At 38.9% G+C, this 23,429-nt stretch overlaps 2 protein-coding genes across 8 annotated transcripts in view; one reads left to right on the top strand and one right to left on the bottom strand.

Moving 5' to 3' along the window:
• Window positions 1–20,085, top strand: part of Fbxl13 (F-box and leucine rich repeat protein 13) — a 232,799-nt gene extending 212,714 nt beyond the window's left edge. Inside the window, exons 19-21 of the mRNA XM_074064909.1 lie at window positions 7,578–7,712; window positions 13,846–14,009; window positions 18,221–20,085. Of these exons, the coding sequence (XP_073921010.1) occupies window positions 7,578–7,712; window positions 13,846–14,009; window positions 18,221–18,410 (489 nt within the window). The 3' untranslated portion in view covers window positions 18,411–20,085. The remainder of the gene's footprint in view (window positions 1–7,577; window positions 7,713–13,845; window positions 14,010–18,220) is intronic.
• Window positions 1–23,429, bottom strand: part of Fam185a (family with sequence similarity 185 member A) — a 64,454-nt gene that overhangs the window by 3,532 nt on the left and 37,493 nt on the right. For 2 of the 7 annotated variants that reach the window (XM_074064912.1, XM_020185970.2), the window contains one exon: window positions 20,173–22,417. In XM_074064912.1, the coding sequence (XP_073921013.1) occupies window positions 22,305–22,417 (113 nt within the window). In that variant the 3' untranslated portion in view covers window positions 20,173–22,304. Of the gene's footprint in view, window positions 1–2,099; window positions 3,233–7,679; window positions 7,767–20,172; window positions 22,418–23,429 lie in introns of those variants that run through there. The other 5 variants (XR_012445191.1, XR_012445190.1, XR_012445188.1 and 2 more) reach the window with 5 other exon arrangements.

Here is a 23,429-nt window from a genome sequence, read left to right as displayed (position 1 = left end):
TCCTTCTTCAAAGGGTGTGAGCAAAAGAAATAAGCTCACACCCTTTGGGTATTCTCTGTTGCTCTTGACATTAATGTGTTTCCAATTGTAGAGACAGTTCAACAGAATTCAAAACTTGCTAGACTTCAAAGGATGTGGGATTTGACAGCTTGTCAAATTCCCATAGTATGTAAGTTTCCAAGGGATTCTGGAGTCATGGTACCATGTTTTTTTGGCTAAGAAACAGCTGAAGCTGAGAACACCCCACGCCATTCTGGCTTCTTGCCTGCTCCCACTGAAAGAAACCACTCTCAGACAACTGAAGTTCTGCTGAACTTGCTAAATGTACATGAACATCTGTTATTTTTCATGTTGACTGTCTGCAGAGAATGCTATGAGAATGTGTTAAAAGGAAGATAATCCTTAGGAGACCTTTCACACCCCTTAAACTGGCCCTGGAACATTAGGTTATTCTATAGAAGATGAAACTTGTCAACAGTTAAACAAAGCCTGTCAGATTGTCTGTAGGCAAGAATAAAAAGGCAGGGAAAATAAACATCAGAATCCACTTTCCTACTAAGAGTATGAGTTTAAGCTTCTTTTGCTTCTTAAACCAAAGGGGCCAATCTGTTTTGATCCTGCTTATGTGACACACCTGGAATTTGCTCACTAGCCTGCACAAACTGAGTGCCTGTGGTGTGTCTCAGAGGAGCTGTAGTTCTCCATGTTATGGTTTTTAAAAACCCTCTCTATCAATTCCAGTTTGGTTTTGATCACTGTATTTCCTCATCCTAAAGCCCAAATCACCTTGAAGCTGGTGTTCCCACATTTTATGTGGACCCTCTGAGTCCACTGTTGACAGATAAAAGCCAGCTTTTGTGTAGGGAGTTATTTGAGCAAAGTGCTTTTGGAGAACATGTGTTCTTTCCAGCTTCCAATAAGCCTGCAAGATAGGTGGAAGTGTTTTCATTCTTCTCTTACAGATGAAGAAACTCAAGGTTCAATGAAACGTTCAAAGTCACATAGATACAATCGCAGATTCTAGTCTGTGATTTTTCTGCGAGGCTGGTAGCCTCCCCTGGTTAGGTAATCTCTAATTTTATTGGATCCCAAGTTGGGAGGGGGGTATTGTCAAAACAGTACTGACGGTTCATGAACTCATTGTTCCACGAGAGTGGTCAGAGGACCGTATGGCTGTGTCCCTAGGGTAAAAGTTCTGAGTTGCTATTTTCTTGGGAAAACATAAGAAAAAGACCAAAAAGTGGGGTGGCTGGCTGTGCACATAGAAACCTGTAGACTCTTTCAGTCTGATTATTATACCTTAACTAATTTCCCTGCCTTTCTTATTCCACAGAAGCCCCTGGGGGAGTGCCATCTAATTATTGCACCACTAGATAACCATTTTTTTTAAAGTCAAAGATTAAAGTAAATCTTAGAGAAGAGGGAAAAGAGTGGATATGCCACCACAGGTTCACAAGAAAAATACCTGATAAAACCTCTCCTCTCTCTCTCTCTGTTTTGGGTTCAAAACCAGGGCTCATGCTTGCTAAGCCGGCACTCTTACCACTTGAACCAGGGCCTCAACCTGTAGATATAAAAATCTAAAACCTGAAAGTGTTCTGGAGTTTTATTTACTAAATAAAATGCAAAGATATTTTGCCTGGTCTTCTTCCCTTTCAGTTTTTCCAATATGCATTCTCTTTTATTGCTTAACCTTCTATTATTTTAGCCTTCCCGTTTACCTTCTTTTTGTGGAACCGCCACATTTTATATTTAAAAAATAATTCCCTTGTTTTTACCAAATGCCCAATAATTCCCTTGTTTTTACCAAATGCCCAGACCTTGTGAAGTCAGTAAGCCATCAAGGTTTACTGACAACCAAAGGTGCTGCTGTGCAGTAGGTGTCTCACAGAAAGCATCTACCCTAGCAAGTGAACAAGACAGTAGATTTTGGTGTGACAAGAAAATATTGTAATTCCTAAGACTTTAGATTTGTTTTTATCTATGTTTTGTTTACATGTTTATAATATATATTTAAGCAGTTGTATAGCTATATAATTTATAAAGTACATTAATATACATTTATTGAAAGTGTATGCTCAAAATACTTTTACTGTTATTCATGATTTTAAAATTTTGACAATCAGAGCCTTGGGGAAGCTGATTATAAATAGTACTGGCTACTGTTTACTGACTACTGTGTGTGCCAGGTACTGTTCAATTGCTTTATGCTTTTAACTCAATCTCTGCAGCATTTCTGTGAAATAGGTACCATATGAAGGTGCCGCACTATTCCCATGTTACAGAGGAGAACATTAAGGCTTAGAGAGGTTGGGTAATTTATTCAGATATTCAGAACTTGAATTCAGGCCAGCAATCCCTAGATCCTGCTTTTAACCAATCCTGTACACTGCCTCTGGCAGTTACTGAACAGAGTACAGGAAGGACTGGACTGAGTGTTCTGAGGAGAGGTTTCTCACCAGGACTGGGGCCTCAGGCTCTTCAGAGTTTGGTTTTGATGTCCAGGCCATGACCACTCCCACCTGCTCTGATACCTGGTGGGAAAAAGACCATGTTTGGTGGGATGTACCTCTATATCTCATGGATATATGAAGCCCAAAACTCCAAAACTGGAGTTTTATATTAGCTTATAACTTAAAATTGTGGAAGTTGTATTTTTAGCCTTTGAGGCAGTAAAAATATAGTCTTCATTATAGAAATTGGTTCTCCAGAACACAGTATTCTTTTTCCAGAATGACCATCAGAGGAGGGGAGTAAAAACAACTTTGTAGTAGAGTTAATCAGGACTCGCTTGAGTCAAGAGATGGTGTTGTGAGGATGGACCATGAAATGAGAATTTTTTTTTAAGGCTAGGAGCTGCCCCCTCTCGAGATGGCTTAAATCAAGATTCTGGCAGAAACACCAGAGAATCAGCAAATACAAGTGAAATACAGTCTCCTCTACGTACCCAATTTAGGAATGTGGTTATTTAAGCCCTGTGACTCAGTTTGGAAGACACAGAGAAGTTGATCTAATTCAATGATTTGAACGTCTTCTTTAAATTTGTTAACCCACAGCAAAATTGGCTGATACAGTATAGGGGAGCCAAACTTGATAATTTGCATTTTCTCTCCATCTTCGCTGTACAACACTGACATGGAAGAAGCTTACGCTAGCATTTTCCAAGAAAAGAAAATCCATGGCATTGATAGATGAATGATTCTGCAGTACTGGAGTCAGAAGTGAATTTTATCTGTGGGGAAAAATGGGATTTCATGAGTGATTATGTTGAAACATGCCTGTAGACTTAAGTGTTTAATATGACTTGCAGTCTCGAAAGGAGAATATGAATTTTAAGAGGAAAAGTTCTGACTTAAGCTGTCATATTTACCATTGATTTGGCACAAACCTCGGACCAATCTTTGTGCCTCAGATTTTCCATGGATGAAATGCTGTCATGAATATATCAGAAACCTTATAATCTTTTTAAAAAGTTATTAATTTAAAACCTCTGAGAAATTCAGCTTCAAAGAATATCAGAGATTTTAAAAAGGCTTAAAGCAGAGTGATTTAAGCAGTTCAACGACATTGGCAAATGCTCTGAAAAGGGTTTCACACACTAAGAACCTTGAATCTCTTTTTAAAGCTGGTCATCTTTCAATCGTTTTGGTAGTTTAAATATTCTTTCTTGCTGTAAGTTTTCTGTGGTTCCTCAAACTCTATTAATTCTCTAAGCAGAAAACAACATTGTCTTTTATGGAACATAAGAATTCTCATTTAAACAGACATCTTATTTTTTCTAGAAGACACTTATACAGGGTCAATAAACTACCCAGTATTTATAAAGAATTTACCATATTCTAATTATGGTGTCTGTGAAACAGTATAAAAGCTAGTAAAATTCCAGACAATACCATAAGACACCGCATTCTTATATTTTTGAAAAGCTTGTTGAGCCTCTGAGCTGAGACTTAAGACCACTGACTCCAGGCATTTGAAGGTGGATTCCCTGTCGCAGCGTGGGGGTGGCCCCTGTGCTTGCTAACCCCTGTGACAGAGACCTCACTATCTCCTGTCATCTCACTTAGCTGCGAGACAAGACATAATACAGGAGCGAGTCAAGTAAGTAAGTGCTGAATCAGTTGAAAAGGCAAGCTCTGTGTGAATTCACAGGAAGGAGTATTCCCTGTGGCTGCTGTGGTCAGAAAAGATGATGACTTAAGGTTAAATAACCAATATATTGTTTTTCTGTGAGAACGAGTTTTTATCTTTATTATTGGTGTCATACAGAGACCCTAATAACACTTAACATTTACTTTATTCTTTTGGGGAACTTTAACAATTTTAATTGAAAATAAAAATTGACAATAAATAAATAAAAACATGCCTGCATGTTGTGTTGGAGCACAACATGCTGTTTTGATATTTGACAGTGTGATATTTGGTATTCCACACACACAGAGTGGAATGGCTACGTCAAGATAGTTAACATATCCATCATCTCAAGACTAATCTTTTTTGTGATGAAAAATTTAAAAGTTACTAGTAATTTTCAAGTACATTGTTATTTAACAATACTATTCATGCTGTACAACAGATTCCTTGACATTTTTTTTCTATTAACTGAAAAAGATTTGCATGCCATCCTTGCCTGTAGACCACATTAATCTTGTCTGTATGGTTCCAGTTTTAGTGTATGTGTTGCCAAAGTTAGCACTTTGTTAACATTTACGGAGTGTTTCCTTATGTGCCAAGCACTACCCAATGTGCTATACTGTCTCTCAGACTACTGTATAATTACACTGTGTACAGTATAAATGTTACCCTTGCTGGAGAATCTATTTTGTGTTAGGAGCCATATCAGGTATGCATTTTATTTCATATAATCTACACAACCACCTTTTGATGAAGATGTGATCTCTTTACCTAAAGAGATCCTGTGATTTGGAGAGATTCAATAACCCATACAGTGGCAGGGCCAGGCGTCTGGCCCCTCTGGGTGATGCTACAGTCCAGTAGGACTGCTGCACTAAACAGCCTCTCCTGGAAATTAGCCCTCTGCCATGACCTTGCTAACCACTTCTTTCCAATTTTACTTAGGGCTAAACAAGAGGAAATTTTTTCCTCTAAAGTCAGCCTGATGGCCATAAACTGGTTCAATAGTCGAGGCCCTTCACTTAGTTCTAAGGGGAAAATGACATGTAATCCGATGCACATCCATTTTTACCCATAAGGGTTACTAAAATCTAGTACTCATCACTGAAATTAATGGTAAGCTGTCATTTTCTGTGGTCTGTGATTTAGTACTCTAGGAACTTGAGCTTTCACAACAAGGCACAACCTCGGGAGTGCCTGAGCATGTAGGTAGTTGTAATTCTTACCATTCGGAGGAGGGACTTTTCTCATAAGGGTTACCTTGAATTGGTCATAGTGGCCAATATCTGTTTTGATTTATTAAAGTATTTTTATAATTACTTACAATTACAAGCTTTAGGTTTACTTTTGTGGATCATTTTGTTCTTATATAACTGCTGAGTTGTAAGCTTTTAACTTTCTTTTTATCACTCAGTTTTTTTTTTTTTTTTTTATGAAAAGTGGGGATGAAACTTAAGAAATAATGAGATAAAGGGAATAACTCCTAATGACTTCCTGGCCTATTTCTAGCTCTAGAAATTTCAGAAGAACATTTTAGCATTTTATAAAATAATGCTAGACAAAGTTAGCTGGGCTCAGAAGGCCAAAAATCGCACGTTCTTCCTCACATGCAGATGATACAACTAAAACAAATGCAGTAATATTATTGGATGTAGGTCACACACTAAGGGGAGAACACACACAGGAGAAATAGGGAAAAGGAAGGAAATCTAAAACTTGAATATGGTTGATGTGTTCACTGTAGAGGAGTGAACATAGTAATCTTAAACTGGCAGAGGCCACTATGGGAAGGTGACTGGGAAGTAGTGAAGAGGTCTGGTAGACATGAACCAATGTGGGTTGCAATACTCAAGTGCATGGAAGCAATGCTAGGAATCTCTCTGTATAGCTATCTTTATTTCAAACTAGCAAAAACGCTATGTGTTTCTTATTATCTCCTATGTTTTCTCTTCAACAAAATCGAAGAACAAGAGGGCAGAACAGGTTCTGCCCAGAAGTGGGGGTGGGGATGTCTGAAACAATGTATAAACGTAGTAAATGTAAAAATGATAAAACAAAAACAAATAAATTAAATAAAATAATGCTAGAGAGGCAATGGCAGAATGGGTAGCAAAGGAGGGGCAGCCAGGAGGAACCTGCCAGCCTTGCGCCCTGTGGGGAAGGGATCTCAGGTCCCTTGAGGAGTTCTGGACACTGGGCGGTGACAGCAGGCCCGCACCCTGCTCTCAGCGCTGCGGATGGAGTCAGGGCACTCTCCTCTCCACTCCAGCATCAGTTCCAGTGACCCAGGGGGCATGATGGTTGCCATGGGGCTCTGTGCAGGGTTACCTGCCCGTTTCATCTGCGTCCAGGTCCTGAGCCTGAACTCAGCCTAGATTATTCTCTAGGCTCCCAAGGCAGCTGATTGCCCAAGGCTAGAGCAGTGAGCCTGGGATGGATTTCAGAAGTACAGGGGTTTTCAGAAATAGGAGCCTTGTTTTGATTTTGCCGTGTTGAGGATGGAACCCAGGGCCTTCTGCTAGGCAAGCTCTGTCTGAGACAGGCTCTCCCAGTGTAGCCCAGGCTGGCCTCGAACTCACTGATCTGGAACTCATCTCTCCTGTCTCCCCTCCCCTGGGATAAAAGACCTGAGTCATTTTGCCAGACCTGGGAAAATTAATGAGACCCTATCTGAAAAACAAAATACAAACAAAAGGACTGGCGTGTGGCTCAAGTGGCAGAACAATTTGCCTAGCAAGTTTAGGGCCCTGGGTTCAATCCCTAGTCTCACACACACACACACACACACACACACACACACACAAATAAATAAATAAACTAGTGCTAGAGAATAGATATTATTTTTCCCTAAGTAGAAAGAGAAACTGGGGCTCAGAAAGGTTAAGTGACTTGCTAAGGTTTTAGAGGTAGTGAAAGGTAGAAATGAAATTAAAACTCAAAGAATTTGAGTGGTAGAGCGCCTGCTTTGCAAGCATGAAGCCCTGAGTTCAAACCCCAGTCCCACAAAAAAAAAAAAAAAAGAAAGAAAACTCAAAGAATTTGCCTTTCCTATCAGTTTCTACTGCTAACTCCAGAGTGTTTGCCATCTAATCTCACCTCCATATTTCTTTTCCACCATTCATTTGGCTAAATAGAACTGTAATAATTACTGATAGGTGAGTCACATTTCACTACAGATAACTTGAGAAAAACTAAATTTTGTTAGGAATTTAAATATTACTAAGCTGTTAAACTGGTATGTGAATATCTTTTGCTGTAAAGAGATTTGGGATGTAATGTTTTGCTGTTCTGTTGTGTTTGTGGCAACAAAATGGCAGCACCTGTATTTCAGGGACTGAAATGTATGCTAATTAAGCTGCCATGGGTAAGATGGCTTATAGCATTTGAATCAAGATTAAAGAAAAGCCATTAAAAAAACCATCTGACCTTGAAATTTCTTGCAGACATTCTGCAAAAACTCACCAACCTTGGAGCACTTGGATGTCTCACATTGTCCCCAGCTGTCAGATGAGATTATGAAAACAGTGGCCATTTACAACACTCACCTTACATCTCTCAGCATTGCGGGATGTCCAAAGGTACGCACGGCAGCCAGGGCTCACGCAGGTACCATGGAAGCACTGCCACAGCGCCTAGGCAGGCAGCAGTCAAGATTAGACTCTTAGCACTTGCTTTCTTTGCCATGTCTGAAGTACTCATTCAATTTTCCCCAGTCTCCAAACTGGAAATAGCTTTGGGATTTCATTTGTGTCAGAGTACAATTCTTCAAAAGTTAAAAACGTAATTCTTATACAATATAAACATGTATCAAAGATTTATTCATTTTTTTGAGATTTTATTTTTTAATTAGTTCAATGCCTTTATTACTATGTTTGAGATTTTTAGAAAATTTTATTGTTGTGCCAGGGGTACATCGTGGCATTTACAAAAGTTCTTTCAGTATATCAAATATATCATAGTTGAATTAACCCCTCCATCATTCTCCTTTATCCTCCCTCCCCCATTCCTGGAATAGTTTCAACAGGGCTCATTTTTCCATCTAGCTGATTCATTAGTGAGAAAACCAACACAGTAATAAAGCCAGGGCATAGTGCATTAGGATGAACTTGTAATTATAGGAATTAAGGAAGGAATGTTGGATTATAATTTTTAGGTTAAATATAAAATTGGTTAATATTCTATAAGGCAATACAATATAACTTTGGGGTTATAATTCTACCAGATAGAAATAATTTACATCTCTGCTGGACAAAAATACAGTGTTAACATGGAACTTCACTGAGTTTGGACCTTAAGCAATAGGAAATAGCATGTAAAACAAAGGCCTAATTCTCTATACATTTCTTCAAGTGGGTCAGTTAAACAATGGTCTGGTATGACATTGAAATTCATACGATCATTTTTGGCCTTATTTTTGAGTGTTTGATAGTTCTGTGTTTGATCATTTTCTTGACATGCGGTATAAAAGAAATACATATTAGTTGTAAAAATTTGACTACATATAAAAGCGTAAAGGGGAAAGTAAAAATCCACTGTCATCTCACCACTCAAGCCTAACTTAGAAAGCCTTACTAACCCAAGATAAGAGAACTAAAAATACTGACATTGGGAGGTTTCCCAACAAATAACCCACCTAGACCAACCATCATTGCAGCTTGTAGCAGTGAAGCCCTCACCACGCACTGAGAGTTCTCACTCAGTTTTCAGCCTGCCCTCCATTATTATGAATAGATAGTTGAGGAGTCCCAGATCCAGAGGGAAGTCTCTAAAGTGGAAGATAAAGGCCAACACAAACTTACAGGAATAACTTGAAGTTGGCAAAATATACAGAAAGAAGAAACTCTAAATCTTTTTCAAAACTCAGGAGTTGCAAGGCTGTTAACCTGTTCTCTTCTGCTGTTCACACTGATGGACTTTTATAGCATCACCCCAATTCTCAATATGCCCTGTACTCTAGCCAGGCCACAAATTCAGCTTCTCTGCTGTTTGGTTTGTGTGCTGAGTAGACTGAGAATGCTGCTGGAACCTCCTAAATCTCCCATAGAAAGTTCACAGCAAAATTGTTTTTAATAGTATACTTGTTCAGAACTAGGGAGAGCAGATCTCTTTCTGGTCGGCATCACAAGGTTCTAGAAGTGAGTTGGGTAAAGGACCAGCACACTAGCCACGGTGACCACCTGACTCTGCAGCTTGACTAGTGAGAGCTCACAGGTCTTGGGGACACACAGGCTACACATGAGGACCTGGCTTTTTAGTGGTTCTTTTAAGTAAGGTAGGAAGTAGAAGAATTTGAAAAGGAAAGTCTCCACTGAGAACAGAGAATTTTTTTTAAAGAAGTAACAGAGAATTTCTTCTATAAACTATGCAGTGGATGCATACTTTCTTGCAGCCTAACAGCTAAAGGAGATGTTACACAAATTAGATGCACCTCTGCATGAAAAGAGGTAGGGAAGAAAACGGAAGGGAAGAAGACTATTTCAGAACCTCGGTGTAAAAGAATAGAAGAGTTTAGTGTCACTATTTGAATTGTTCTAGTCAGATCGTGGGTTACATGATGATTCAGATGTGGATGTGGTGGCCATTATTTGGGTCAACCTGAATATTCCTTAAGACATTTCATTTCACCATTAGTGGCCCCATCTAACTTACTCCACTTACATTGCTTTTTATGGGCCATAAAATACATTAGTGTCTGGCTCATCATTCTAGGCCAGGTTTCCCAAATGGGTACCTATTCATCTCTTGGAAGGCCAGCATTTCCCAGAAGTCACCTCACCTCCAGCCATTCAGTAGCAGTAGGACCTCATCCTATCCAGCACTAAAATGCAAAAGTGATCACTATGAGCCAAGTTCAAAGGCCTTAGCAGTGCACTGGGCCCTACTGTCATCTTTGACCCTCATGGCACTGATTCGAGGTAGAAGTTAAAATGAATAGAAAGAATAGTTGGGAAAAGGGAAAAATTAAAGTGAATCCTTGAACAACAATAACAAATGTTTCTGCAATGCACCCTTAAGGGAGAAACAGAAGTTAAACAGGTTAGGACTCTGGAATGCATTTCTGTCAGAAGGTGTGGGTGATATGAAGTAGGCTTATTGTGCACTGGGAACCAACCAGACTAATCTGGTTGTCTGGGTCTGGTGGGACCAAATACACTGACACAGAACAAGTGACCTGAAGCAGATTTATTAGTTACAAACAGACAGCAAAGGACAACAGAAGCCTAGGATTCACTGAGAGCCAGTCCCCCAAGGCTCAGGAAAGCTGCCATGGATAGATGAAGTCTTGCATGCATGTTACACTTGTTCCATAGCAAATGGACTCCAGAAAGTTCCCACCATGGGTTTTATACAACCAAGGGCAAAATGACACTCTCAGCTAAAGTACTGAAGGACATCCTGTTTGCAGGGTCAGGAACAGAGGCTGGGCTGTTCCAACCAGTCCCCCATCTCAGGATTTTGCACTTGCAGCAGTCTACAATTAGTCTTGAGAGCTCCAAGTTAGAAAAAGAGGAGAACTAGAGTCCAAGGCCATCCAGAGGACTGTCCAGCAGGTGAACTAGATCTGAGAAGATTATTGAACCAGCTTGCTTATAAGCCTGGCTTGTGCACAGTGAAAGCTGTACAACAGACTAGCACAGAACTTTTCTCAGGCTAATATGAAGTATTTTACCCCAAATGCTTATTATCAGAAATGTATCCAGTGCTTTGATAACACTGGGAGATAAGAGTTAACAAAACTTTTTATTGTCTGTTTTTAATTATTATCATTTTACAGATGGGGAAATTCAGAATGGAAAGGAATAGGGCACTGGGCAGATGACTCAAAGTTTAGTGAAGTGACTTAACTCCAGTTCCATAGACTTGCAGAGTAAAGGGAGAAGAGGAAGATATTTGCTATTCTGGGATTCTCTAGGACAATCCTACCCTTTAAAATCTTTAATTTTTTTAGTGTAGCTGGCTAACACATTTGGAAATTCAGTTTGGAGGTTTCAAAATGGCCATAAGGAAAATCAGTTAGAGGTTTCATTATGAAACCTTATGGTTAAAAGAAAAAGAAATAATCAATGGATCATATTTTATCATATATTAGAAAGGGTGAGATTGCTGGCTAATGTATCAATTGCTATGCAAGAAGTCACCCCAAAACTCAATGATTTAAAACAACTACTGTTTCGTTGCTCACAGTTCTGTGGGTCAGCAATTTGGGCTGGTCTCAGTTGGGTGGTTCATCTGCTAGTGGCTGTCCATGTAACTCAGTCATCTATTGGTTCCACTGAGAGCTGATTGGTCTAGGGGGCCTCTGGCTTCTTGCTGGATTTGGTCTCATCCTCTAACAGGCTAGCTGAGCTTCTTCATAGGGCAGCAGCATGTTCCAAGCAAGGGGTGAGGAGGGTGGGGAGATGGTGGTCGTGTTGTTTAGCATGTTGACTATCTTTAAAAATTCCCTGGAACTTAATTATGAAATACTGCTGAATACTGAAGGTAGTTATGTTAAGGTAATGAATTTATAATTGTTTTTCCTTTGCTAGTTTTGTGAATTTTTTAGTAATGTGCTTACATTACTTCTAAAATATGAAATACCTTAATTTAAAATATAAACCAAGCCAGGAATACTGACACACACTATAATCCCAGCACTTGGGAAGCTGAAGCAGGATGATCACAAGTTCAACTCCAGTGTGGGCTATAAAGTGAAACCCTGTCTCAAAAAATAAAATAAATCACATTTTTTCCAGTGAATCAAAAAGAGTGGTGAGGAGGGGAGTAGGAAGGTGGCCCAAATAATGTATACACATGTAAGTGAATGTAAAAATGATAAACTTTTTAAAAATGGGTTGATGAATAATAGAGGGATGGACAGACTGATAAGATATGCAATAAAGTAATTATGGCAAAATATTGATGGCAAAATTGGAGGTATACTGTAAGACTCAACTTTTCTGTATGTCTGAAATGTTTTATAATAAAAATATGGGAAAAATGAAAATAAAACAAAACAAAGGGGGTTGTTTTGGGAATAACATAATCTCTGCCCAACGGACTTGCACCAGGACCTTGTAATTGAGAGCTGAGAATGTAGCCAAGTCATCTCTGTCCCTAGTTCCCAGCCTTCAATTCATAAATTCCCTAAATATGGACTCCCTTATTGAGCATATCGGACTTCTGGCCTACAGGAAACTGGTTCCCTTTCAGCTCCTCCAGTATCAACTAAAACCTGCCATTGTGAACTTCACTCGGGCTTTTCCATAACTGACTGTCCTTCCTTTCCTCTACGGAGAGAGGTCTTTTTTCTGTATTTTTTTTTCCAACAACATGCAATCCTCAGAGACCCATATAGTATGGCAGGAGTGTCTGAAGACATTTCTGTGAATCATTTGCAATGCCGACCCTTGGTTCTGAGCATGTTCTGGAAACAGAGAATGCTTAGACAGTGACAACATCTATTTTTCCAAAGTTAAAATATGTACATTTCAAGCCAAAGGTCTTTTCTGTGTAATTCTCTTAACTTCATGTTAAAAAACAAGAGCCAAGCCTCACGGTATATATTTTCTAGAATGTTCAAACATAAAATAAGAAATTAAATCCAGTTGGAAAAAATTCCTTTGGGGAGAGTAATCTAGTTTATTCTGCAGCAAGTCTCAGCTCAGCTATAAATTCAAAAGCTAGACCTGAGTAAGTGAAATAAACTAAGAAATGGAATTGAGTTAACTCTGCAGGACATCTAGACAAACTTACAAGATGTTGAACAGTTGGTACAATTTCTCAAAGAGGGATTTGGGTAGTCTTTATATGGCTTTTACTCATCCCTCTCCCTCTGCCTCCAAACATCTGTCTGACCTAGTTGACTTTCCCAGACCAGGCTCTTCCACCTTCTTTACACACAATCCATCAGTGATGTCCAGACCTCTCTCACAGCAAACCTGATCCTGTTGGAGATGAACTTCAGGGGATATATATTTTGCAGTTTTTTAACATACAATGTTATTAAACATTGTTTCCAAACTGATAAAGCCGTAGAGGGAATTTTAAGCTTAAAGCCAACTCCCATCTCTAATGCATTTCATAATGGCTCACGTTGATATGACAGGTCTTACTAAGGAAATTTTGCTGAAGCTTCTTATCCAAACCAGTAGACTCTTAAATGAAAATGACGGCAAAGTCACAAATTCTATTGGTGCCACTTGAGACAGATGCTTCGCTATTCTTGCTCAGAAAGAAGAGTTAAGCTTAGCTCACCATGTGATAAACGGGGTGAAATGGAGTTTGCAGGGTATCTAATTCTGTTTGTTATGGACGGAATGCTTGTATTCCCCCCAAATTCATATGTTGAAATTCTAACTGCTCATGTGACAGGAAGTTGGGTCTTATGGAGGTAAATAGGTTTAGAATAGGTGATGAGAGTGGTGCCCCCATATGGGATTATGTCCTTTTAAAAGAGGAAGAGACTAGAGCTCTTTCTCTCTCTGTCATGTGGGAGTATGGCAGAGGCAGACATCTGCCTCACCAGAGGCCAGATGTGCAGGCACCTTGACCTTGATTTTGACCTTGATCTTGCATCTCCTAGGCTTCAGAACTGTGAGAAATAAATGCTTGATGTTTAAGCCACCCAATCTATAGTATTTTATTATAGAAACCTGAAAATGATTAAGACATTGTTCTTCCATGGATAGTTGTCTGAATAACTGGTACTTACTATGGCTGTGTGTTCAGATTACTGATTTAGGGATAGAGATGTTATCAGCAAAATGTCAGTACTTGCACATTTTGGATATCTCTGGTTGTATCCTGCTTACTGACCAAATCCTTGAGGACCTTCAGATAGGCTGCAAACAACTCCGGATCCTTAAGATGCAATACTGCAGACAGGTCTCCATGTAAGTATGAAAACTTGCTGAGAAAAATGTAGTATGTGGCTATGGTATTTGTAATATATAGTAGCTTTAAGTGTTAAGAAGTTTCATTTTACTTGTTTGTCTAAAGTCTACATTTTGAGTTGAACCAAGGGAATCTCTCTTCTAAAGTGACCTTTGTGGTTTCAAATCCCTTTCCTCATGGCCTTTACACCTGAAGCACCTTCCCTTCTAAAAAGTTAACTCTGCCCCTTGCAACTTATCTCTAGCCCTTCCTCTACTATTTCTCTCCTAAAATACAGTTCATTCAGTTTATCTTCCCTAGGTTAAGACAATAATCTGATTAAATCAGCCCACAATTAAGTATTTTCCTATTGGCTGAGAGTAAAGATGTGCAAGTATTTTAGTTGATCTGATGAAGTAACCTGTAACATGTTTCCTGAAGGCCAGGTTCTGTTTTGCAGGCTGGAAAAATTAATAGAATATTTTCAAAGGACAAAATACTTACCATGGTCCAAGCATGCAGGCATCACAGAGGAAATTTATTAATTAAGTAGGCTTCCATTTGAGGTCTGAGGAAGAAAATGGTTTCTGGTGTTAGGCTGTATGGAAAGGAAGGGGAGAGCAGGGAAGAGAGGGAGAAAGTGGAAGGAGAGTGGGGAGGTGGGGGCAAGAAAATGGCTATTTCTGACTAGATCATTTGGTTTCTACATTTTCAAGTTTCTCTATACTTTCCCAAGTGCACATTGCCAACAGCTTTCTAGGATGGTATGATAAAGAATTCAGAAAAATCTGCTAGCAGTCACCATCTTGCTCTGTTCTCTTGGCAAAGTACCGTGTCTTTGGAAAGTCAGACAATGTGAGGATGCCAAAGGTTTGGTAAGGTGGCAAAGACCTTGGGCTAAGAGTTTCTGAAGACAGCTAGTTTTTGGGATAAAGTGGAGAAAAAGTGGATAGTCTACACTAGCATTATTAAAAATAATCCCAAATTTGCTCCAGGGTAGATTTTTCAGTTTTTCCCAAGGATGATCCTTGTGTGACAGCACCCAGAACTAAAACAGGTCCTTAAGTCACAGGAGGTTGGTGACTCAGCATTTGAGATTAGAGGGCGGGAGGAACTGAGACCTGATTGGTTGCTTCTCTTGAGTCTGTAAGCATCACTTCCATTGGCCAGGGGCCACGACAGTTTAGTTTCACTGAGACTGCCTGTGAGATCAGTGCTTACCCCTAAGAGCTGGAGAAATGGGGGCAGGCAGTGAGCCAAGAAGTAAACTTCAGAAATGCATACACTGCCAGGCACTTCACCCCTGGCTCTGGTTCAGTATCCTATTTCTTCTGATTCTGTGCTGTCACATTCCATTTAATGAGTAGTGTCCCCATTCACCTCTATTTCTCTTATCTATAGTAAGAGTCCAGCCACCATCAACTTTCTTTTTCTTGTGATTTTTCAAAGGCCCACTCTCTGCTAATTGTTTTTATATCACAGTCACTACCCTATTTACCCAAGCTCTAGCTGACTGAAGACCTGAATGACCCAATATTTATATCCACCCAAACTTAGCAAAAAGAGTATTCACCCTCATAACAGGTGTCCAGAATGCAAAAAATGTTCTTCTGCAGCTAAAGGTAACATCACTTGATCAACGACTTGCAAATCCTTTACGCTGTAAAACAAAATTTGCTTTTCCTATAGGTCATGACCATTGTTGTCTAACTACTACTACAGCCAGTATCAGTGGCATTGAATCATGAACCATAAACAGCTCTATGTACATCCAGAGCTTTGCTATTTGGCAGGCAGGGGCAGAAGGGCTTTGGAAAGAGGAACCTAAGAATGCCTCCTCTGGATGAGCCAAGTGGCAGAAGCCAAGAGTTAAAGGACTTTCACTTTTGGTGTGAGCTGCTGAAATCTCTTGCTCAGGCTGTTAAGATGAGATTCCAGAGAGATATCAAGGAATATAATATGCCCATAAATAACTCACCATCTTCTTAAACCAAAGGAAAATAACAAAGTTTAAAATTATAAACAATTAATACTGAAAAGCCATGTATTGGAAAGAGCTGAATTCTATGATCAACTTCCTAAAAACGTTGAGGAGGAGGAAAGGATTGAGTTTGAGCCTTTATAAATGATGGATAAAGTATAGTCAGGTAAGGTGTCGGGTACAGGGTAATGATGGAGCTCTGCTGCCTCGGACAGTGTCGTTCCCATTTGAAACTGATGCCAATGTTTCATGACTCAGATGCCCCAACATTTGTTATTATGCTTTGGTTAAAACAAAAAAAGTCCTTAGAAGGAAATCTTGCAGAAAACACCTTAAAAGATATGATAAACTCCACAGAATTGTAAAGAAAGCCCTACCAGGAAGGAAAAAAAATATGGAGAAAGCAAAACCTATTCTTTTTACATAGTAATACTCTATTTTGAGGACATATAAAGATTATATAAGTGATTTAAAACGTAGAATAGCACTTTTAAGAAGACTTAAAAACTAACAGAATGTGAAACCTTATTTCTGACCATAAATTTACCATTTCTAAATTTGAGAATAAGTATTTCTTTATAGAGGAGACACTGGATAGTTAAATTTTAACACACGATTGGAGGCTCTGAACTAGAAATTAGTATATAACAATCAGTTTTATTCAAATTATTAAAATTGTATTCATTTCATGTGAGTGCAAATAAATAAGTAAAAAAGCAATATAGTGAAAGACTGAATTAGAATGCGTTGGTTGTCTCCCTGCTGAGTTTGGTTAAAATCACATAGCATTTTAAACTAATCTCTCTCTCCCTTTTCCAGTTTCATTGCCTTGCCTGAACTCTTATGGCCATTTAGCATAAACTTAATTTCAAGTGTATGGTAATGCCAGCTCCACATCAATTACTTTTGTAATAATTAATAATTCAGTGTAATACACAGTAACAGTGAGGAAAGTAGGCCCTCATGGATAGATATTGTAGTTCCTCATTCTAATCCAATAGAAGTGGCTGATTACTCATTTCCTTTTTTAGCACTGGTCTTGTGATTCAGACCACCTTCCCAGGAAAGCCCCTATGTCCTCAAAGTGGCTTGGTTTTCAAGTTTTTTTTTTAAACTTTAATTGGCATTTATTTTATGCTTAATTTATTTCCATGCCATAAGTTTCTGTTTCTTCAGTCTCTTCTGTGCAACCTCCTCTTCTGGCTTCGGAACAATCTGTTCCTTTTCGTGAGGATCATCTCAGTGTGGCAGGGGGAGCTCATGCACAGGTTGACCTGACCATGAGCTCTGCAAGTACGGCGGCACATTCACCTGGATATGAATCTACATCTAAACCCTTACCTCCAGCAAAAATTCAGGCCACCAACCCTGTGTCTAGCTCCACTGTTTGGCCTGGGCACACCTACCAACTCCACCATTGTAATGGGAATGGCACACACTACTTCTTCAAGGTGACATCTTTCAAATACTTGGTGGCTTTTTGAATATGCATACTTTTGATGGCCTGGGCAGTTTCTCAAGTGTTCTTAAAGTGAACACGAAGATTTGAACCTCTCGACTTGCATGATTTTGTAGGGTTTCCAGGTCAAGAGAGTAGTGAACCATTTTCACAGGTTACCTCTGGCCACTTACAGGAAGAGCTAGTTTTCAAGTTTGATACACTTTTTTCTGATGCCTTCTTTGCTTCCTTCCTTTCTTTCCCCTAACAAAAGTTACAGCAGTATTTTTAATCATTTGGTCATAAGCTGTTTGAGTCACAAACATTCTTCCCAGAAAGGTGTACACTACAGACAAAACAATTATGGATTTTCAGAGAGTTCACGAACCTCCCTGACATTCATCTATAAATCCAAAAGGGATCTGTAGATTCTGGGTTAACAGCTTCTGGTGCATGATCAGCTTTCACAGGTTGTCTGATTGGGTTATTCCCTCTTCTAAGAAACTGGATATAATAGGCTAGGGGCTTGCTCAAGAGAATTTTCAGTAGAGTGACCTCAGTGTTCACACTCCATGGCTATGCACATGTTCCTTACCTACTACCTGTCTAGTAATCTCTGAACTAGAGATAGGCTCTGGGAGCTTGATTCTTAGCACAGTTACCTACACTTTCCCTCTCAGCCAGGCAAGAGAGTGCTAAAGTGAATTCAACTTGTAACTGTGAGTTCTCTAATTCCAAATTTGGTCTAGTTTGAAATACGTACATTAGTGATTACTTCTATAACTAGCTAATGGTAATCATTGTTATTACAGGAGGGCAGCTCAAAGAATGTCATCTGTAGTTCAACAGCAGGAATACAGCTCTGGTGACCCTCCACATTGGTTTGGCTATGACTCCAATGGCACCCCTCTCGGTGACTCGGATATCATAGTGAAAGATTCATACAGTAGTGAAGAGGAAGCAAACTATCTTCAGCCGAAAGCAAGAAAACACAAAATGTAGAACTTGATGCAAGTATTTTTACTAGCTGGATCTCAATAACAATGTAAACAAGCAGTCATCTACTGTTCTTATTTAAAAACCAGTGTCTCTAAATACATCATAAATTCCTTCTAAATAATTACTATCCCTAAACTTAATCCCACCGATAATTTGATAAGATGATCAAATCTTAAGGTTAAACTTCTGGGAAACAACACTGAGAGATGACTCTTTTTTGTAACAATGAATTTAGAATTTCTCTCCAGACAGGAAAAGAAAGCAGAGATGGTCATAACAGTCAAAGTCATAGTCAAGGTTTAAGCCAGGGCAATGACTTTAAGAATCTGCAAGGCTTTATTATAAAAGTCAGAACCGTACATTTTCAAAGGAAAGAAGGCTTTTTTGTGATTTCCAGATATTTATCAACAAAAGAGAGATAAATGAAAATTAACTCTAAATTCAACACTTAACAGTGTTGAAAACAAGAGAAACAAGAAGTATCTGAAGAGAAAGTATGTTCCAGTAATGTCTCAGAAAGATCTTTTTAATGAAGTTTGCATTATGGAAGAATTTTTTAACTATGCTATTCCAAAAAATGAGATACTCCCTCATTTTTTTGCTAGGAGACATGGGCTGTTAATTACAAATCTATCTTTTAGTTTTTAGTAAGCTTTCATCCATGGATTTTTCTGTTATCTGATGTTATATGACATGGATGTTGATAGAGTCCAGGAAAAAGCACAGTTCTGTTCTGACTGCCACACACAGCTGTGTCAGTGATCTTAGACTAGTCTTTTAACTTTTATGTTTCCTTGATTGTGGTTAATCCCTGTTTTTTATACTATAAGTTTGAAATAACTTAAGGGATATGAAAGTCATATTGAAAAGTTTTAAAAGAGCTGCACAAAGTCTTATTATAGTGTATTTTGCATTAGCTAGATGTTTTAATAATTCTCCTCTCTGCTTTTGAAAGTGGTGGAAAAGTTCCGAGAGTACACAATCTGCAGAGCAGGAACTATTAAGATCTGAGCCAAAACACTTGTGAGTATAGTAAGGGTGAGATTTTTAACAAAATTTGGAGATTTCTGGCAGCTGCATAGAAGTTGGCTTCAGAAGTCTGACTCCCCAGTGTCTCCTCCACACAACTGGAGACTTATAAAAGAGGCAGCTGCTTTCTAAAGAATGGACACCTGCAAGGAGAAGACCAGTCTGAGGGAACATGTTCTCTAGAAACCCAGCAGGTTGCTTTACGGCCACAGCTTGCTCCAAAGCTCTCTGAGTAGCATCCTCTTTCACACAAGAACAGCAGGCTCATTCAGTCTGGGGAGATAGACTTTAGAGGTACAGAAATGAAAGAAAAGGGGTGAGTATTAGGAAGAGTAAGCTGGGCAAATGGGCCACATGTGCAGGTCCATTAATAACTTTAAACAGAGCTGACTGCAGTTACTCTCATGACATTTCTGGTTGTTGTTGGCTAGTTTCATTGGCCTTATTTTTAGTCATGAAAAGGTTTATATAATTGCACAAGGGTGAAAAAAGATTATAAAAATTTCCTCATTGCCTCACTTTCCTCTACTTCATATACACTGCAGCCACATCAAAAATGCCAGCATCTGAGTATCTTTCAAATTTGTATAAATTCTGTTTTCAGAAAGAGTGAATTACAAAAAAGACACTGAAATATCCCACAAAGCTGACTTTTTTTTTTTTCACAAATAAGAAGTTAAAAACAGAATTGTACAGCAATGGAATAGTAACAAAAAGGACACTATTATAAATCACAATATTTGTAAAGGTTTATTAAAAATCAGTGCTTAGGAATTGATTTATCCTAACCATAAAAATGTGATTCAATAAATACATCTATTTATCACCACATAATCTATGTTCTAGGAGTAGACACAGTTTGAAAGAAATAGAATTCATAAAATATACAGTATGCCATCAGGAAAGTGAAAAATCTTCCATCTAGCAATAAAAATAACCAAATGTGAGGTATATGTTAAATTATACAAAAGATATTAAGAATGAATAGCAACTGTTTCACATTTATAAGTTTTTTATTCACAACTTAAATTTGTTTATACTATTATTATTACTATTATATTTTTGGCAGTATTGGGGTTTGAACTCAGGGCCTTGTGCATACTAGGCCAGCATTCTACCACTTAAGCTACAACTCTAGCCCTACTCACCAGTTAAATTCACAATGATGCCATAAGGGGTACTCAGTAGAATACCTGTCACAAGAGGCCAACCATGGTTGTGCTTGGCTATAAGCCCAGCTATTCAGGAGGTGGAGATGGAGATCAAGGCCCAAAGCCAGTCTAGGCAAAAAGTTAGTGGATCCCATCTCAACAAAACAAGTGGGGCATGGTGGTTCAGGCCTGCAATCCCACCTATTGCAGTCCTAGGGCCGCAAAAAATGAGATCCTACCTGAAAAATAACTACAAGGTAAAAGGGCTGAGGGTCTAGCTTAGGTGGTAGAGCACTTGCCTCAAGCATAAGGCTTTGAGCTCAAACCCCAGTACCTACAAAAAAAAATATTAATAAAAAGAAAACCTGTCACATAAGAGCTACAATATAAAGAATGCTAAGATAACTGCCCTCTGTAACCATTGCCTTTGTGTAATCTGTTCTCCTTGTGTGGGACTGGGAAGTGTAAATTTGATGAGCTATCATTCCCATGAATATGTTACATATGGCAAAACGCAGATTATTCTGGGTGGGCCTGGCCTAATTAAGTAAGCCCTTTAAAGCAGAGATTTCTCCAGCCTTCAAAGAAGGCAGTTACTCAACACGAGAATGTCTCAGTGTATCACTGCTGGCTGCAATAGAGGGGTCCAGATAGAAAGGAAGTGGTGGCCCCTACAGACTTAGAGTGATTATTAACTGACAGCAAGAAAATGGGCATTTCAGTCATATAGACATAAGGAACTGGATTTTGCTATAGTTTGAATGAACTTGGAAGTGGCTTCCAGTTAGGAACTCAACCTGGCCAACACCTTCATTCTAGCCTTGCGATACCCTGAGCAGAAAATTCAACCATGCTGGGCTCTCAATCTACAGAAGTATGAGCTGGGAAGTCAGTATCATTATAAGCTGCTAAATTGTCCCCCACCTTGTCTGAGGTCCTGCTTTTCATGATTTCAGTTATCTACAGTTGGTAAATTCCAGAAAGAAATAATTCATAAGTTTTAAACTGTGTGTCATTCTGAGTAGCATAAGCAAGTCTGTGCTGTCCCACTCAGAATGTGAATCCTCCATCCGTCCAGCACATCCATGCTGTATATGCTGTATAAGTGACAGTCACTTAATAGACATCTTGGTTATCAGATGACTGTCACACGATTACTTAATAATGGTCTCAAAGCACCAAGACTATGGATGCTAGCAACTCGAATTTTCCAAAAGAAATCCATAAAATGCTTCCTCTTTCAGTGAAAAGGTAAAAGTTCTCCACTCAATAAGAAAAAAAATGTATTCTGAGGTTGCTAAGATCTTGAGTAAGAATGAATATTTTATCAGTGAAATTGTGAAGGAAAAAGAAATAGCTAGTCTTGCTATTGTAACTCCAATTCCAAGTTATAGCCACATGGTACACAGTTACCATGAAAAAGGCATTAAATGTGTGATCTATTTATGAGAAAAACAGCATATATAGGGTTCAGTACTGTCTGTGGTTTCAGAACATATCCCCCAAGAATAAGGGGGAGAGAACTGTAATCTGTTACAGAGCAATAGAAAATGAAAACAATTGCTAAATACAAACTGGAAAATTCTTTCTCAAACAGATTGCCAGTATTCATTCCTAGTGCCATTTCTTCAGCACTTACATAAGCAGTGGTATTTGCATTTCTGTAGTTGCAGATCTGCTAATCATTGTTTCAGGTCATAAATACAAGTCAGACCCCTCAGTCCTGCAGTTTTAGGGACTGAAACCAGCTTTGATTTCTAAAACTAACAGTGCCTTCAGGGGCAGCAGCATTTATCCATTTTTCATGTTTGTCCGCTTGATTCATGAGTCCTGAAATACAAAGTTACATAAAATCATGCCTCATGGAACAAGAACAATATTCAACATAGCAATTTATCTTCAAAGTCTAGAAATACCTTAGACGGCCAAAAAAACCTTAGTTCAACTAGTTTGAGTTGGGAGAGAGCTACACAGAGGTTATGTGAGCTTGTTTCCCTACTTTCATTTCCTAGAACAACTCTGAGAAGAAGCTACTCTAGTTTTTATTAGTAATATTTTTAATGTAGGTTTTTTAAAAAGAGAGCTTTACTGAAGTATAATAGACAAAAATGTTATATGTTTGAAGTGTACAATGTAGTAAATTTTGGCATATGTAAAATTCTGTGAAACTATCTCCTCAATCAAGACAATGAACACATCCATCAGTCCCCAAAGTTTCCTTGTACCCCCTGGTAATCTTTTAATCATATCCCTGTTACAATTTGGATCTGGACAGTCCCCCAAAGGCCTAGGTGTGGAGGGTTTCATTCTCAGCTTTGCAGTAAGAGGAGGAGCCTCACGGGAGGTCTTCAGGTCATGGAGGGTGGCCCATGAAGGGGACAGTAGGGTCCCAGACCCTCCTCATTCTTTCTCTTTTTTTTACTTCTTGGCTAAGAAGTGAATATTTTTGCTTCACCACTTTCTCCCTTCTATGTGCTGCTCTCCACAGGCCCCCAAAGCAATGGGGCTACAGACTGGAGCTTCCAAAACTTTGAGCCAAAATAAACCTTTTCTCTTTATAAGTTGATTATCCCAGGTTTTTGTTACAGTATGCACTGACTTCCTTTGGATTTTTCCCTTCTACTTCTCTTGCTATATTTTCAGTGTGATCAAGACTCCACTTTCTACTAGTTTTGTGAAACTGGTTAAAATCTCTTATTCCACTCAGCAAATCCTGTGTTAGAGGCTTCCCTTTTTTAATCCAACTCTTCATCAGTGGACTTCGGCTTTGTCGAGTTTAAGCTATTCTTTTTTTGCTGTGCTGCACTTGATAGGTCAGGATTTTGAGGTACCTTGCACCCAG

This window comes from Castor canadensis, chromosome 2 (assembly GCF_047511655.1).
Source record: "Castor canadensis chromosome 2, mCasCan1.hap1v2, whole genome shotgun sequence".
Taxonomy (NCBI): Eukaryota; Metazoa; Chordata; class Mammalia; order Rodentia; family Castoridae; genus Castor; species Castor canadensis.
This window is presented reverse-complemented; position numbering and strand designations above follow the sequence as displayed.